The following is an 18,649-nucleotide window of genomic DNA, read 5'->3' as shown; positions in this document are numbered from 1 at the left end:
CCACAAAACTACAAAATTATTTACTGGTACTGTTATGTCACTGACATATGCCTGATTGATGAACCTCATACACACATAGAACAACTACACAATTAAATAAACAACTTATACCCAAAAGTTAACTTCACATTAGAAACAAAAACTAACAACTCACTACATTTTCTAGATCTCACCATACAAAAAACAAGCAACACACACAACTTCACAACATTCAGGAAACTGACAACCATGAGCAGCACCATTCACAACCTATCAAACCACCCATTGACACATAAGCAAGCAAGGTTGACATTCATGCTCCATAGATTAAACAGAACACCCATGAACAAACAGCATTACACACAAGAACTAAACACAACAAAACAAATAGCAGTAAAAATGGTTATGACACCCATAAGGTAGACAAGTTAAATCAAAAAATATGTAAACAGTACAAAAATAAACATACCACACACATAAATCCTCACCCGACCCAGAACAACACAAAACATAAACAATGACCTCACACAATACACAACAGAGCAACAACCCCCACACAAAACGAAATGACACATACTCACCTACAATAACAAGATTGTTCACAGAATGGGTAACATATTAAAGAAACAGGGATTCCAAATATGATACAGGACAGAGAACACAACACGGAAAAACATCAGAACACAAGAAACACCCACGGATAAATTTAACAGATCAGGAATACATGAATTCACGTGCAACACTTGCCAGTCAGTGTACATAGGACAAACATGCAGAAACTTCAAAACCAGATATTCAGAACGTCTCAGAGTTTTAAAAAGCAATAGCTCCCATAAAAGATTTGCTGACCACCTTATAGCCCACAAGCACCACCCAGCTACAAGAGAAACAGACTCAAGAATATTAAAACCCAGCCACAGCCTATACAGCAAACTGACCATTTGGGGAAACTTCCACGTACAGAAGGCAATAGCAGAAGGAACTCAGGTCATAAATGAATATGTTACACTCTGCAGAGGCACACTATTTGACACATTAAAGGAACTTTACAAAAAAGACAACACAAACATATAAAGTCTACCCACCCACACCCACACACACACACACACACACACACACACACACACACACACACGAAAAATGGATACACTATGCAAAGACTCACCGTTTTACAGACAAATGGAACACCAGGCAAAAAGCAACACAAACAGCTAAGAAGCGCACAGAAAACACACACACATACAAAGATAAAATGTACACAAAATTCAAATTCGGCGCCAAACTCACTGGTGAACAAATGAACACTGACTGGGCTGGGACACACAACAACGACAATAAAACTGTGTTTTGGTGAAGTGCAAAGTGCTTTTACGGCCTTATTTGTGAAATACGTGTTATATTTACGTATGCATCACGACACCTCACCATGATGCTGAGAATGAAAGGTCTTGCCACACGAAAACGTGAGTAAAAACGAATACAGGCGCTAAATATCGCGACAAACAAAATACGTTTAGATGATAGGTCAACTCCCAACAAAATTTCTCATCGACATCGTTTGGTTGCAGATGACAAGCTACCTGTAATAAGTAATAGACAAATCGTCCTGAATAATCATACACACCAAATGTAAAGGTATTAACAAAAAGAGACGAATTATTGTTTGAACTAAACATCCACATGAATTTGTAATCATTTAATAAAAATGTTCACATTATAGATTAAATAAAACGGGAGGCCACTGATGATGGCACAGTGGTGCTAAACATGTTTTGGAACTTGGAAAAAACGGTGTTTTGCGTAACTGGAGGACCTTACATCCTACAACGTTGTTCTTGAACTGTATCTGCTAGGTATGGTCGGATCCAGTCATTAGGTACACCCCTTATTCTTAATGATCGTATGGTCAGCAGTATCGAAACATTTATGGATATACTTGTACCGCACTCATCCTCTTTTAATTCTACTATGGATGACAACGTACTTACATCGCTTCAAAAGGAAAACTATGATTCACGTAAATGGTTGTATTTTTTGACGCAGATCATTAATCTGTCTTTGATAACAGATTCTACAATTTTTGACAGTGTTGACAGTGAGGAAATGGGTGTATAATTTTCTGTCTTTTACATAGTCTTTCTTTAGCACACACACAACCCTTACCTGTTTTGAATACTGTGGATATGTATGACTCATTTATTATGTTTATCAAGGTATTTTGTATGCGCTGAATGCATTGCTTCAGCAAACGGATTGATACTTCAATCCAGGCTGCTGAATTTCTGTTTTTAATGTTTCCTCTAGTTTTACTGACTTCATGCTCTGTAGTAGGTAACAAGATCATTGTATTTAGTGTACAATTATTTACCTGTGTTATATTTCCTTATACGAATTTTTGTTTTAGGTTCTCTGGAATAGTTGAAAAATTCTCAGTCAGAAAATTTTCTGCGCGGTCTGGATCATTTATTTACCTTTTTTGTTTTGGTTCCCACATGCTGCCTATAGAATTAGAACGCAGACTGCTTTGCTTTTATCCAATGCAACGAATATTATTTCATTATTAAATGTCATATTTACAGTAGTCAGCACGTTCATATAAATATTTTCGTGCGTATGGTAGAACTTTAAGAACTCTGACTCATTATTACTTATGGAAGTGCTGTGCTGAAAGATATTGGAGGGATTTTTAATGCCTGATGTTGTTCATTCGTTTTATTTCATTTATTTATTTTTAATATATAGCTACTGATGTGGGTACTTCTAGAAACAAAATTCAGTTCAGTTGAAATAAAGTTGATTTACATTGGTTGTTCTATACTACCATGCTCTCGTAGTCACTGAGAGGTATACAGATGGAACTGTGAGTGTGCCCATTTTGGGAGACAGCTACCTTAGTAGATGTACGCAGGTCTCATTGCTCCTCGTGGAACTAATGGCAATATGTCAGTATATTGGCTTTTCTAGCTTTATTCTGTAACAATGTTCTCTACGCCAGCCTAGTGCCTGCTACGTGGCTGGAGCTGCGGTGTGCTTTGCGGGCAGGTCGCGGCGCGTGGTGCAGGAGGAGGAGTACACGGACAAGGACCGCGCTGCGGCCGCCAACATGGGCTCCCGCGACATCAAGCAGTCGCTGCGGCTGAAGCGCAAGCAGGAGCGCAGCCGCGCGCTGCAGATACCCGAGGAGGCGCGGCCCGGCGCGCTGCTCGCGCTGGGCAGCCGCGAGATGCGGCGCGGCAACCTGCGCACCGCCATCGGATTCGTCCACAAGGTCCGACGCGAAGCGCGTCTGCGCGTGCTTTTATACACACGCTTATTCCTTAAGCCGACGGCACACGGACCGTGTATCCGAACGTTGAGCGTTGAGCGTGGCGAGTTTCTGACGTCTTAGCGTGGAATAGCACGTTCGGGAGTCTTTCCGAACGTGCAGGGCAATATCTAGCATGTCAGATATTGTGAGCGTGCTTCTGAGCGTTGACCAATGAGGTGGCACTACGCCACCTACGTCACATGCACGCCACCTCCCTTCAGCACAGAATTGTGAGGCGCCACATTGGCATTCATTTGAAGCCTATATGTATATATGCCGTTTCTGAGCACCAGCAACTTGAGAGTCACTCGAAAAACCGGTTTTTAACTGTGCGATTCGTTGCAAAAAAATAATGAGAAACATCATATTCGTGACAAAAGAATTACTGTGACTTACGTATTATGAGAGTACGCCATTTTGAGACAGTGACACACTGAGGATCTACCAAAAACACATTGTTCTTGGAACAATTTGTTATAACTAAATTTCAGTTAGTAACATAGCTAAGATTAAAGCTTCTAGGATTTCGAAACACGTTAACATTGGCGATAGCAAATCTGTTATCTGTTTGGTGCAGTGTTTGCCAGGACGGTAGCTCAGCGTGCTCTGTCAGAGGGTTAGCAGCCCTCTGTATTAAAAAAAAAAAAACTGAGTTAATCGATCAACAACGAACTTAAAGGGATTTCTTTCGACGTCCGCCCCGAGCAGATGCAACGAACGAAAGCGAACAAAATGAGATTAAAAAAAAAGTGAGTAGCGTAATTGACTTAAAACGTGTTACGGCATGTGGTGGTGGTTCGCGTCCCGCCACATCAAAATATTTTTTCCTAACATTCCCGTTTTTAATAGGTTCTGCTGCTTTATTATTAGTTTAATGTAAGTATATACTACAATATTTTATGTCATGTAAATATAAATTCACCTTTTTTTGAGAAGTGAGTTTGTCCGGTTGGGTTAATCTATAGGACAGCTCGCGCTACCTGCCTAAAGATATTTTGTTCCTTTTTCTTTTAAGTTTCGCAATTCACATGTTGTAAAGATCCTGCTACTGGGTAGGAAGAGTAATCGAGTAAGAATGATTTTAGGATTTCACTAAAATGTGGGAATGATAAAATAATGTTTATCTTATGTGGAGAACTATTGCAAATTTCTGTCGCACTGTTTGTAGTGGAACTTTTCTAAGCCTGCATACTTATTGATTGGAAATCGTACTTTCCTTTTTGTCTGAAAACGTGTACATGGACATTGGAGTTTTTGTTTGTATATAATACATATAGAACAACGTGACTAGCATATGGACAGTGAAGGAAATGTGCGTTTTAATAGAGCTAATGTAGGAATTTTACGCGCGCCCGTTTAGTAAACAGTGTGATTTTCGAACTAAAAACATCCCGCAACTGCCGCAGGAGTGCGTTGGGATCGCGGATACCACGTTGGGTCCCACGTACCGTGTGCACAAGTCGCATCGTTTGTGAGCGTTCAGTAGTACGTTGAATTCGGCACGCTCAACGTTGACGTTCACAATACACGGTCCGTGTGCCGAAGGCTTTAGTTCCTACTCGAACTCAGAAGATGATTCTACGAAATCTACCAGACATATAGACACATGACATATACAAATCGACAGAGCATCTTTTCGAGTTTCGATTCGTAATACAAGACGTGACGTAGTTACAGAAGTCGCCACTAGGGGACAGGTTTGTCAGAACTTGTAGCCAAATTATATGCTCCGTACTTTCGCATCCAGTTAGTTCACACCTGATGATGGGCGACGCATTGAAGTGATTTCCCAAGTGAGCTGTACTAGCGCCTTCTCCCGTAATTCGTGTCAGTGACTTGAATAAATTTCGAGCAAATATTGATGTTTGCTGCATCACAACGGCTGTCCATACTGAGCACCCGTAATGTGAGTCAAAAACTTGGTCAGATGCTCTATCCGTATTATGTTTTTATTTTCTGATACGTAATGTGTTTTTCACGAATTCGTCTTGTAAAATCCCGCCGATACTTTTTAGTAACCCTCTACTGCTGCCATTAAGATTCCAATGTCAGAAAGGACAGGTAATAACGGAATTGTACATATTGTGCGTGCACATTATAGCAGGAAGAATACGTAAGTGATTCGGTTGAATACAAGGTACAAAATTTAGTGTGCAGGACTGCCACTTCTGGCAGCAGCAATAGCTCTAACCCAGCTTGGTATCAACTCAAAATGAGCTCAGATATCATACATGGTTAGGTCATTGCAAGCCGCTTAGACTGTACGCCACACCTCATCAATCCTAGTCGGAGGCGAGTGGTAGATTTCCAGTCACTAGCCAATCCTTGGTCAGACGTTCTCAGTTGGTGAAGGATCTGGGGAACGTCTGGCCAGGGCAAAAGCCGAACATCATCTCTATGGCGATAAGTCAAGTCAGCACAGGCAACATACTATCTCCTGTAATCTCGTTGAGGGAATACGTCACGGAGATCTCGAAAATAGCGCACTCACGCAGACCTTAACACGTCAGAAAACAAGCCCTTGCTGTACAAATTACCAGCTATGCTAACAAAAGGCGATGGTTTTATATAGTCAGTGGCACTCCATTCCGTCAGGCCAGATGCTGTGCGCGTGTGAATGCAGTCTGCCAACATTCACTCTCCTCAGAGCCTCCACAAGCGGATTCTTCTATCACGACACTGTACGCCGATGTGGGACTCATCCGAAAACGTGACGTGGTGCGACTACTGTGTCCACCACTTGTCGGCAGGCTTCAGTCTGGTGCCCGTCGAGTGAAGCCACAACGGTGGCCTCGCTGAGGACGCGTTGTAGCGCTTCAGACATTATTGCGTACTCCGTTTGGACATTTGTTTTTCTACAAAAAAATTCCACATCTTCACTTGTGATGTACCGCGTGACTGTACCATCCTGCAACACTGAGCGAACAATGTGCCTGTTCTCTAGGATGTTAGTTGCATTGGGCCATTTAGACGCTGTATGGCGTGAACTGTGATCGTTGTGAACTCATCAATATTCCATACCCACATATCAGACCTGTGCTCCCGACCAACTCGAGCAGCAATATTGTGAAAAGAGAAATTGCTCTCTTCATAGACAACGATCCTGCTGCTGTCGACTTCCAACGCGTGCTGCAAGATGTTTGTCATTCTTACACGATCTTCTATCAAACAAACCACTTTCAAACAAGATTTCTGAAAGAAATATTCACTGTGCAATATTTTCTTCTGCATACAGAACGTAGATACTGTCCCTCCTACATACTTTGTGGGATTGCCCTGATGTGCTAAATAGCTGCGTAGCCAATCACATAGTACAGTTCGTGCGATGAAGAAACACAGACACCGTGTGTCATTCTCTACGTTCATTTATCCTAACTTAGACTGTGTCTTCCTTTCTTCATTCCACTAAAAATTGTCACGGTGTCTTCAGGCATCATATCTTCAGTTATGATACTTTAAGTCAAATAACATGTTGCAATATTAATGGCTTGCACTGTAGATGTAGGCACTTTTATGTCCAGCCGAGTACTTTCGAAAGTCATACTGACTATCCTTTGATATCTTGTGTCCTTTCACGTATCAGTGCAACAATTAATGTTGTTTGGGACAATAATAATGATAATAATAATTAGCATAATAATAATAATAATAATAAAAGTTCTAATAGTAACTGTAGATAATGGTAAAGGAAAGATGACACGGATCGAAGAAAAAATATCCATATGGAATTACTGAGTTTTAAGAAAGAGGAATGCAGATACACTGATTCATCAGGGGGCTTGGGCACAGGAGAATGTCCGATGGTAAAACGTGGTAATTATTTGTAACAGGGTGAAGTGTGACTTTCAAATCGAGAGAAAACAATGTTGTTTTCTAATCGATAAGTCATTAGGTTCTTCTGAAGCTGTAACTGTAAGCCCCATGGTATTATGAGGAAGATACATCAAGAGTAGGTCAACTTGATTTGGAAAAGACAGCTGTTTGACTGAAGGAGACGGAAAGGCTTTCTGCTCTAATGGGCGCAAGTGATCTTGCCGTGCTGTTCAGCTAAGAGCCTTTGGATGAAGGAGAGATATGAAGAACTATATACCTTGATCGGAAGGTAAAACAGTAAATGTACAGACATCTCTACTCAGCGTGGGCCTCTGCGGCCAGAGTCAAATAAAAGTTTTCCGGGTATGGCACCGCGTCATATTACAAATAACTGTCACTGATGAAACCAACGCTTCGCCCATGGTTACAACAGAGTCCACTACATTTTGTCATGACTGCTTTACTGAGAATGACATTCCGTCACAATTTTTAAAAAAGTTTACATTGTTAGTCTCTTGTGGGAAAAGAATTGGGAAACTTAATTGTAATTGATCCCTGTGGTGGAGCTGGTGGGGATCTGCTGTTGTCTACTGCCTCACACAGTTTCTGGCTTAATTTTCAGTCACCGACGAATCGTGTGTTAACTCTTGTTCTCTTCATGCAGAACACAGACAGCGCGGCGGCGGTCCTCACTGGTAACACTTGCGTCCAGTCGTGTTGAAATGGTGTCAATAATTCGACCAAGGCCGCACAGACGTGAGTTGTACACTAAAATATTTTCATCTTGCCGGAAAGCTGAAAGAACATTGGGGGAAACAGATTTTCCAACTATAAAAACATTCGCACAGCAGTTATGAATGGTTCAATGACCAAGAAGAGGATTTATAACGTCGAGTAATTGAGCAGTTCGTAGAACGTTCCGACCACTGTATGTGGAAACTTACTGACTGCGTTGAAAAATAGTGTCATGTGTGTGTATCCCTTTTTAAGTGTAGTGCAGCATTCAATAAAAGTTATTTGGTCTACATTATAATGTGTAACTTAATTTTGAAGTTCGTCGTACCATTACGCTTCTTACGCCGTGTAACTGGCTGTGAGTAGTTCACCAACAAGAGGGGCAGCTTCATTACCGGTGTGGTTATGGGTACAGCCATACACAGTAGTTCTTTACTACCAGTCTATGACGTCTGCTGGTCGATGCACCTTACTGCGCAGATTCCATAAAACCGACTTGCTATTACACTTCACTCCATGACACAAGTCAGCAGTTGAGGTTGACATTACCGCCCATTACCAGTTCAGCACAACTACAGAGTCTAGTGAGCTTATCAATAGATGAAGGTAGAAACAACGGTGTGGTTGGTATCAAGTTAACAGGACTGGTAAACAACATTATGTACTTCAGTACGGATAATGTGATGTAGGATTCGTGTTGAGAGGCTAGGCGAATGCAGAAAGTGAGATGGAGTGGATGGCATTCAAGGATTTGAAGAGGTTTGTGAGATTTTGAGGATGTAGATATCCAGGTGACATTTTCAGACGAAATTTGGAACTGATATGGCTTTTGCTGATGTACAAGACGGTGAGAAGGTAATGTTCTAGTGTTCCCAATTTGTACAGTGTTATTCGTAATCACCTCTGGCGTTGCAGAAGACAACTGCGCGAAAAGTACAAGATATGCAGGAAGAGTACAAAGTTTCTATTGGTAATACGCGCCGTGGCACAGTTACTGGGCGCTCCAGTAGGGGGCAGGCATATCAAAACACGGCGTGTAATGAGTCGATACGTGCGTTTGGTCTCCCTGACTTCCCTAAATATGAGTCAAATATAACGGTTCAGCGACATTTTGATGCCAAACATCGGATGAAAGCTCCAGCACACGAAACAATCCACGATTGGTGCAACAAATTCCGTCAGACTGGCTGCCCTTGTGGTGCAAGGCAAACGGGGGAGGCAGGGCAGCCAGTAGAGAAGGTGGAGCGTGTGTTGGAATTAGTCTTCAGGACTCCAAAGCAATGGACGACACTTGCGAGCTAGAGAACTGCAGATCCTGCAGTCAAATGTCTGGATGATTCTACGCAAACGTCTATTTGTAAAAGTATGCCTGCTGCCATTCCTAAATGCGTTGACTATTTTGGACAATGAACTTCGTTTTAACTTTTGCCGGATTTGTGTTGGTTGATGAAGGAAGACGACCTTTCGCAAAAGCTGGTATTCAGTAACGAAGCCAAGTTTCAGTTGTCTGAGAAGTGAATTGTCATAATGTGCGTGTTTCACGAGTATGGATGTGCTGTGGTAAAGGCACGTGCCAGAATTATAACAAGACAATGGAGAATTCATTCTGCAACAAGACGGTAATCCACCATAGCTTTGTTCAAACCTTCATGATTATCTCATAACTTAACTTCCTCAGTATAGGATGGCCCTAAGTGATCCCAATGGTTACGTGACTTAACACCATGTGATTTCTATGATAGGGCTATGTCGAAGATAGTGTATTCCTGCTTCTACTCACACGTCATCAGGAAAAGTTACAAGGAATAATAATTAATACAATCGCTGGTATCTACCGTGACATGTTGGAATGTGTATGGCATGAGTTTGACTATCATACTGACGTTGGCCACGTCACGTATGGTGTCAATGCTGTGCACCTGTAATGCGAGTTCAAAACTTGTAGAGTTGCTTTTTCCATTGATATGCGTCTATTTCCTGTGTGTCTTGTAGTTTCTGCACTGACGTGTTCTGGAACCCCAGAGGTACTTATGTACACTACTGGCCATTAAAATTGCTACACCAAGAAGAAATGCAGATGCTAAACGGATATTCATTGGACAAGTATATTATACTATAACTGACATGTGATTACATTTTCACGCAATTTGGGTGCATAGATCCTGAGAAATCAGTATCCAGAACAACCACCTCTGGCCGTAATAACGGCCTTGATACGCCTGGGCATTGAGTCAAACAGAGCTTGGATGGAGTGTACAGGTACAGCTGCCTGTGCAGCTTCAACACTATACCACAGTTCATCAAGAATAGTGACTGGCGTATTGTGACGAGCCAGTTTCTCGGCCACCATTGACCAGACGTTTTCAGTTGGTGAGAGATCTGGAGAATGTGCTGGCCAGGGCAGCAGTCGAATATTTTCTGTATGCATAAAGGCCCGTACAGGACCTGCATCATGCGGTCGTGCATTATCCTGCTGAAACGTAGGGTTTCGCAGCGATCGAATAAAGGGTAGAGCCACGGGTCGTAACACATCTGAAGTGTAACGTCCACTGTTCAAAGTGCCGTTAATGCGAACAAGAGATGACCGAGACGTGTAACCAATGGCACCCCATACCGTCACCCCTGGCGATACGCCAGTATGGCGATGACAAATACACGCTTGCAATGTGCGTTCACCGCGATGTCGCCAAACACGGATGCGACCATCATGATGCTGTAAACAGAACCTGGATTCATCCGAAAAAATGACGTTTTGCCATTCGTGCACCCAGGTTCGTCGTTCAGTACACCATCGCAGGCGCTCCTGTCTGTGACGCAGGTCAATGGTAGCCACAGCCACGGTCTCCGAGCTGATAGTCCATGCTGCTGCAAACGTCGTCGAACTGTTCGTGCAGATGGTGGTTGTTTTGCAAACGTCCCCATCTGTTGACTCACGGATCGAGACGTGGCTGCACGATCCGTTACAGCCATGCGGATAAGATGCCTGTCATCTCGACTGCTAGTGATGCGAGGCCGTTGGGATCCAGCACGGCGTTCCGCATTACCCTCCTGAACGCACCGATTCCATATTCTGTTAAGTCATTGGATCTGAACCAACGCGAGCAGCAATGTCGCGATACGATAAACCGCAGTCGCGATAGGCTACAATCCGGCCTTTATCAAAGTCGGAAACGTGATGGTACGCATTTCTCCTCCTTACACGAGGCATCACAACAACGTTTCACCAGGCAACGCCTGTCAACTGCTGTTTGTGTATGAGAAATCGATTGGAAACTTTCCTCATGTCAGCACGTTATACACTCCTGGAAATGGAAAAAAGAACACATTGACACCGGTGTGTCAGACCCACCATACTTGCTCCGGACACTGCGAGAGGGCTGTACAAGCAATGATCACACGCACGGCACAGCGGACACACCAGGAACCGCGGTGTTGGCCGTCGAATGGCGCTAGCTGCGCAGCATTTGTGCACCGCCGCCGTCAGTGTCAGCCAGTTTGCCGTGGCATACGGAGCTCCATCGCAGTCTTTAACACTGGTAGCATGCCGCGACAGCGTGGACGTGAACCGTATGTGCAGTTGACGGACTTTGAGCGAGGGCGTATAGTGGGCATGCGGGAGGCCGGGTGGACGTACCGCCGAATTGCTCAACACGTGGGGCGTGAGGTCTCCACAGTACATCGATGTTGTCGCCAGTGGTCGGCGGAAGGTGCACGTGCCCGTCGACCTGGGACCGGACCGCAGTGACGCACGGATGCACGCCAAGACCGTAGGATCCTACGCAGTGCCGTAGGGGACCGCACCGCCACTTCCCAGCAAATTAGGGACACTGTTGCTCCTGGGGTATCGGCGAGGACCATTCGCAACCGTCTCCATGAAGCTGGGCTACGGTCCCGCACACCGTTAGGCCGTCTTCCGCTCACGCCCCAACATCGTGCAGCCCGCCTCCAGTGGTGTCGCGACAGGCGTGAATGGAGGGACGAATGGAGACGTGTCGTCTTCAGCGATGTGAGTCGCTTCTGCCTTGGTGCTAATGATGGTCGTATGCGTGTTTGGCGCCGTGCAGGTGAGCGCCACAATCAGGACTGCATACGACCGAGGCACACAGGGCTAACACCCGGCATCATGGTGTGGGGAGCGATCTCCTACACTGGCCGTACACCACTGGTGATCGTCGAGGGGACACAGAATAGTGCACGGTACATCCAAACCGTCATCGAACCCATCGTTCTACCATTCCTAGACCGGCAAGGGAACTTGCTGTTCCAACAGGACAATGCACGTCCGCATGTATCCCGTGCCACCCAACGTGCTCTAGAAGGTGTAAGTCAACTACCCTGGTCAGCAAGATCTCCGAACCCATCGTTCTACCATTCCTAGACCGGCAAGGGAACTTGCTGTTCCAACAGGACAATGCACGTCCGCATGTATCCCGTGCCACCCAACGTGCTCTAGAAGGTGTAAGTCAACTACCCTGGTCAGCAAGATCTCCAGATCTGTCCCCCATTGAGCATGTTTGGGACTGGATGAAGCGTCGTCTGACGTGGTCTGCACGTCCAGCACGAACGCTGGTCCAACTGAGGCGCCAGGTGGAAATGGCATGGCAAGCCGTTCCACAGGACTACATCCAGTATCTCTACGATCGTCTCCATGGGAGAATAGCAGCCTGCATTGCTGCGAAAGGTGGATATACACTGTAGTAGTGCCGACATTGTGCATGCTCTGTTGCCTGTGTGTATGTGCCTGTGGTTCTGTCAGTGTGATCATGTGATGTATCTGACCCCAGGAATGTGTCAATAAAGTTTCCCCTTCCTGGGACAATGAATTCACGGTGTTCTTATTTCAGTTTCCAGGAGTGTAGGTGTCGCCACCGGCGCCAAGCTTGTGTGAATGGTCTGTAAAGCTAATCATTTGCATAACGCAGCATCTTCTTCCTATCGGTTAAATTTCGCCTCTGTAGCACGTCATCTTCGTGGCTTAGCAATTTTAATGGCCAGTAGTGTATAGCCCTGTACAAGCTGAGGGAACATTGTGCTCTTATTTTGTGTGTGACAAGAAATGCAGAGACGAGGAGTGCGTGGCGGTGTGTGAGGCGTCGGTGTGTGGTGCCGGCAGGCGCTGGAGCTGAACCCGCGCGACAAGAACGCGCTGGTGTGCCGCAGCAAGTGCCACCTGCTGATGGGCGAGCCGCAGCTGGCGCTGCACGACGCAGAGGCCGCGCTGCGCATCGACAAGAACTTCGTCAAGGGTAACCGCACGACCTGTCTGCAGCCCGCTCTGCTGTGCCAGGGGCAGTCGATAAGTTGTAATTGTCACCTCGAAAAAATAAAATTACGTAATTCGTGGTTTTCTTTCTTTGCCAAAGTTTCAGCAGCCCTAGTACACTCTGAAATCTCTGCGCCACAGTACCGTAGCGCACCATCAGAGCACCTACAAAAAGTGGAGCGTCGTGCGGTGATTTCATTGTCACATTTGAAGTAACATTGCAACAAACTAGTGCTGAGTTGGTGGAAGCGTATAGCAAAAATGCACAGTAAACTCACACAGTCAGTAACGCAGACGCTTCCAGTGTGGTCAAACGAGTTTTTAGTGGTGTAGAATGAGGTGACAGGCCATCTCTCTGAGAAGAACCGGGAAATGCAAGAGAAGTGGAGGCCGAGATGTCAAAGACCGCCGTAGCATACTCGGAGCCATAGTGGAACACTCGAAAAATCAGTCGTGCATCAGTTTCCGACGTTTTCCACATTTGCGACATGACAGAGGTCCCGTTCGCTGGGTTCAGCGATTACTTAGGTCCGTTGAAAAAATCTGCTGAAAAGAAGCAGCAGTTCAATTCTTGCAGCTCTGTCGGGCCTATCTAGATTACTTGTTTAGCTGCCTAAGCATCGCTTACAGGTGCTGAGTGTATCACCATGACCCCGAGACAAAAAAAAAAAAAACCGATCTGGCCGAGCGGTTCTAGGTACTTCAGACCGGAACCGCGCTGCTGCTACGGTCGCAGGTTCGAATCCTGCCTCGGGCATGGATGTTATTGATGTCCTTGGGTTAGTTAGGTTTAAATAGTTCTAAGTCTATGGGACTGATGACTTCAGATGTTAAGTCCCATAGTGCTTAGAGCTATATGAGCCATTTTTGTGCAAACCAACCAGTGGAAACAAGTCGACTCACATCCGCCGAACTTGACGAAGATCCAACCATCATCGAGAAAGGTGATGCTGAGACTTTTGTAGACTGTCATGGTGTGATGGTGACGGATATTACTCGTAAGAAATAAGCTATTAGAGAAACATGCCACCGAAGTTTTCTGCAGAGGTTAGGGGAGAGTGTCTAGGCGAAGCGTCACAGAAAGCTGTCTAAAGGGATGTTTTGATCCATAATAACGTTCCTGACAGTCTGCAACAAGACACAGTCATATATGCTGCTTCTCTATCAAATTTTGCCTCACACCCCCTTCACTCCCCTGGCCTTGTATCCAGTGACTTCTTCCTCTTCTTTCGGATGAAGCAACCAGTGCATGGCAGGCATTTCCAGAATGACGAAAAGGTGAGTTTCGACGTGTAACATTCCCTCAACAACCAAAATGCAGGCTTCTGCAAGAAAAGTCTGCGTCAGGTTATCCATCCTTTCCAAAAAATTGCACCGTTCAAAGGTGAATATGGAGAGAAGAATAACATCACATCAAATTACAAGGTCACAGTTTGAGTTTTTCGAGGCGACAATTAAAACTTTGCGACTGGCTCTCGTAATGATTTGCCCTGGCCATCAGAGTATCCCAGACGTCATCCTCCCATACGTAGTGGCTACAGCTCCTTTTCCACTGCACATTCTTACCGTTGCCACAACCACTTTCCAATGCTGCGATTCCTTTGGTTTTTTTTATTTTCCACGTCTACTCCTGTAGCACCACGGTCATCGAACGAGTCCGTACATGAATGTAACATCAGAAACGATTAGACAAAATAAAATTACACGAATCCTACGCAGACGATAGGCTGCGAGTAGGTATTAGCATAACCAACAATTTTTCCAGGAACTCTTCGACAGAATAAGATTGAGAGTTTAGCCTTGAAAGAGCGAGGACAACCGCTAACATTTTTAAATTCTTATGGTGCTTACTGGAAACAGACACAGCAAAATACTGCATGCTTTCCTGCACAAGAGTCAAGGAGATCGATCCACAGGCAGATTGATTTTCTGCCTAGTATTAACTAAGTGAAAGCTGTTAATTCTCGGGAATTAGCTCATGTTGTTAATAACAAACTACACTACACTATATTGAGAGGCCAATATCAAAATGCCCAGGTTCCTGAACAAGGGTCGGCAGGACGCTCGCGAACTGACATCACATACTCCTCTAACTGCCCGTTTCTAAGCCAAAAATAGCCGTTGCAAATGGGAAGAGTTACCCCAAATTACAATGTCGTATGTCATGAGCGAATGAAAATAAGCAAAGTAGACTAATTTTCCTGTTGCACTGCTGCTTATTGTATGTACTGTTCTGTTCTATATAAATAAAAATGTAAATATTAGTTTGTTCAAAATCGTATATCTCCGAATGTTCTTCATCAATCGCTTTCAAATTTTGACAAAACGTTGCGTTCGAATGCCAGCTTGTTTTTGTATACCTAATTTTAATAGTGTAATATATAAATAAACTTTTAATTAATAAAGGGTAAAGGTTATTAACAAAAATCTTCAAAAGTTCTTGCCTAAGTTACTTCAAATTTTTACACATTACCCTAACGCACATTCACACCAATATAGGTTATATATCTTTAAGCTATATGATATATAAATGTACATGTAATGTGTAAAGGGGAAATACTGTTACCAAAAATGTCAACAGATACTCGACCGATTTAAATGTCAGCAGATACTCGACCGATTTACTTCAGATTTTTACCTGATACTGTAATAAACGTTTGGACACGTGTATAGTGAAAGTTTCTCAGCAGACAGGAAAGTTTTATTTGTGGTTTATCGGCTTACGATTAGAATATTACCGCAGAATCTGAATTTATAATAACAATAAAGAAGGCTCAATGTCAGAGACAGCGGTGAAGAAGAGAGAAGTGCAGGGGTTAGAGGAAACGGATGTAAAAATGGGAAAGGAGGAGATGGACAGAGAGAGGGGACAGGTGGATATGGAGAGATGGGGGAGGAGAGGATGGACGGAGAAATGGGGAGGAAGTAATGGTCAGAGAGAAACTGCTGAAAGAGATGGAGAGTGAGGGGGGAGGAGAACATAGAAAAAGGGGGAAGGAGGTGATGGACAGAGAGAGCGGGAGGGAGGGGGGAAAGAAGGAGATGGAGAGCGGCTGGTCCCAGCGGAGGTTCGAGTCCTCCCTCGGGCACGTGTGTGTGTGTTTGTCCTTAGGATAATTTAGATTAAGTAGTGTGTGAGCTTAGGGACTGATGACCTTAGCAGTTGAGTCCCATAGGCTTTCACGCACATTTGAACTTTTTTTGAGATGGAGAGAGGGAGGGGGAGGAGAAGATGAACGGAGAAAAAAGGAGGACGTGATGGACAGAGCGAGGCGAAAGAGGAAGAGGAGGACAAAGACGGGGAGAGGAGGACAAGGACAGAGAGAGGAGGGAGAAGGAGATGAGGACGTATATCCAATTCTCATACATATTAGAAACATGTCCTTTCTCTTTTCTTACTTTTCCATCTAACCAGACTGGGCCACTGCAACGCGCGGCCGACTATAACTAGTTCCGTATATAGAAGCATTCAATTTTTGAACAATATCCACAACACAGGCTTTCCATGTCATCTGCCATCTATCTGAACACCTAGGAATTTGAACTGTTCAGACTCTCTAATCGCATGCCCATTGTCTCCTATCAAAATGACAGTTTTATTTGAATTGTGTGTTAGAAAATAAAAACGGAGCCTCACTGTGATTTAGAGTCAATTTACTTTTTGCAAGACATGAACTTAGGTCTTTAACTGCACTGTTTCATACATTGTCTATATTGCACTCTACATCCTTCATTATCAGCCTCACTGCTGTGGAGAGTGACTTTTTGCTGTCTGTTCTTGAAGTATGAGGGGTAATGTTCTCTTAGTAGAGTCCTGATCAAAGTCCGTCACCAAACACTGAGCGAGTAGTCGCAGTAGTCAGTAGGCTGGACGGACAACGGTCCAAATCGGCATCCGACCATCCAGATTTAAGTTTTCGGTGATTTCCCTGAATTCCTCCAGGCAAATGCTGAGATGTGTCCTTTAGAAGGTCAAGGCCGGTTTTCTTCCCCATCATTAAAGAAACAGTTAGAGCTTGTGCTCTGTATCGAATGACTTCGTTTTCGACGGGACGTAAAACCAAATCTTCCTTCTTTCCTTCGACACCGAGAGAAGTGATCCATTTCCATAGATATTCATGGACTCTTCTGAAATAGCACAAGTTCCTCGTCGTAGAGTGTCCAGACTCTGAAATTGAGGAGAGCAGAGCAAATATGGATGGAATGAAATACGTTTCAAATTTTTCTTTACAAAGTAGATTCCGGAAGCATTGTCCTGCTTAACTCTCACACCTTTACAAAGATGAGTGATGTAGTTACATGTGCCACTGACATTCAGAAACAGGTAAACTCGCTAAAAATAATACGAAGCTCTAGGGGTCGATGGAATCCCTATCATATTCTACGAAGAATTTCTGCCTCGGTTAGCCCATCTTTTAACCATAATATAACGTAGATTCTTCGAACAGAACATTGTGCCCAGTAGTTGGAAGAACGCACAGGTCACATCCATCTTCAAGAAGGCTATCAGAAGTAATCCACAAAACTGCTGTCGAATGTCTTTGATATCCTCCTCTTGTAGAATACTGAACTCAAAGATAATGAGGCATCTCGAACAGAACGACCGCCTACAATCAGCATGGACTCCGAAGACATTGGTCATACGAAACCCAATTCGTCTTTTTCTTACGTGGCGCCCTAAGAGCCATGGATCGAGACTGTATGGTGGATGCAATATTCCTTGACTTCCGAAACGCAGTTGACTACAGCAGCATTTATTAATGGAAGTACAATCACATCGGGGATCAAACGAAAACTGTGACTAGATTTAAGATTTATCGGCAGGGAAGATGCAGCAAGTTATTTTGGAAAGTTATCAAAAGATGTAGAAGTAACTTCAGTAATCCTCGAGGAAACTGTGTTATTACCCGTGCTGTTCGTGTCCTGGAACTCGTAGTGTCGTGAAAAGGCGAGGATCAACACGAAAATTTCGCTGACGATTGGGTGTCTAAACGGTAATCTGTATTAAAAAGGCGCGCATGTATTTCCACGGACGTGTTCGAGACAGCAAGGAGTGTTACCTGCCGCTGTAACTCACAGAGGTAAAGCAGATTTGCCTGCTGACGAAACTCGAACGCACCGAGTGTAAGGTCTCGTTCCGTAGTCAGCCGTCGGAGAGTTCTGCATTGCTGGCGCGGGCTTTCGAAACTGTAGATGAGAACGTGGCCCGATGCAGAAACATGTTCTTGTCCTGAGTGCTGAACAAGTCTATCCCTTTGTGCTGAAGGAGCGGCTGCCTGCCGACCTGCACACTTGGACCGTTCTCGTAGCTATCTTTGGCACCAGAGATCCATCGAAAGTTCTTAGTAATCAGGCAGGTGTGATTTGGCGCAATGCCACTAAATTTATATCGGAAGAAACTAAAATCTCATTACAGTGCGTACTTTAAAAGATTTCAGGAACCACTAACTATTCCAATCGCACAGTAAAGAGAATAAAAGAGAGGGAAAACACAGCTACAAGTACTTCCAGAAAGACGTAGAAGAAGGAGATGATAATTTTATAATTAGGTA

The 18,649-nt window shown here is 44.2% G+C and overlaps 1 protein-coding gene across 1 annotated transcript in view; it reads left to right on the top strand.

Moving 5' to 3' along the window:
• Positions 1-18,649, top strand: part of LOC124775770 (outer dynein arm-docking complex subunit 4-like) — a 139,296-nt gene that overhangs the window by 78,234 nt on the left and 42,413 nt on the right. Inside the window, exons 3-4 of the mRNA XM_047250601.1 lie at positions 3,022-3,247; positions 12,948-13,080. Of these exons, the coding sequence (XP_047106557.1) occupies positions 3,022-3,247; positions 12,948-13,080 (359 nt within the window). The remainder of the gene's footprint in view (positions 1-3,021; positions 3,248-12,947; positions 13,081-18,649) is intronic.

The sequence above is a fragment of the Schistocerca piceifrons genome, chromosome 2 (assembly GCF_021461385.2).
Source record: "Schistocerca piceifrons isolate TAMUIC-IGC-003096 chromosome 2, iqSchPice1.1, whole genome shotgun sequence".
Classification (NCBI taxonomy): domain Eukaryota; kingdom Metazoa; phylum Arthropoda; class Insecta; order Orthoptera; family Acrididae; genus Schistocerca; species Schistocerca piceifrons.
Note: the sequence above shows the minus strand (reverse complement) of the source record. Positions and strands in the feature narration are given on the sequence as shown.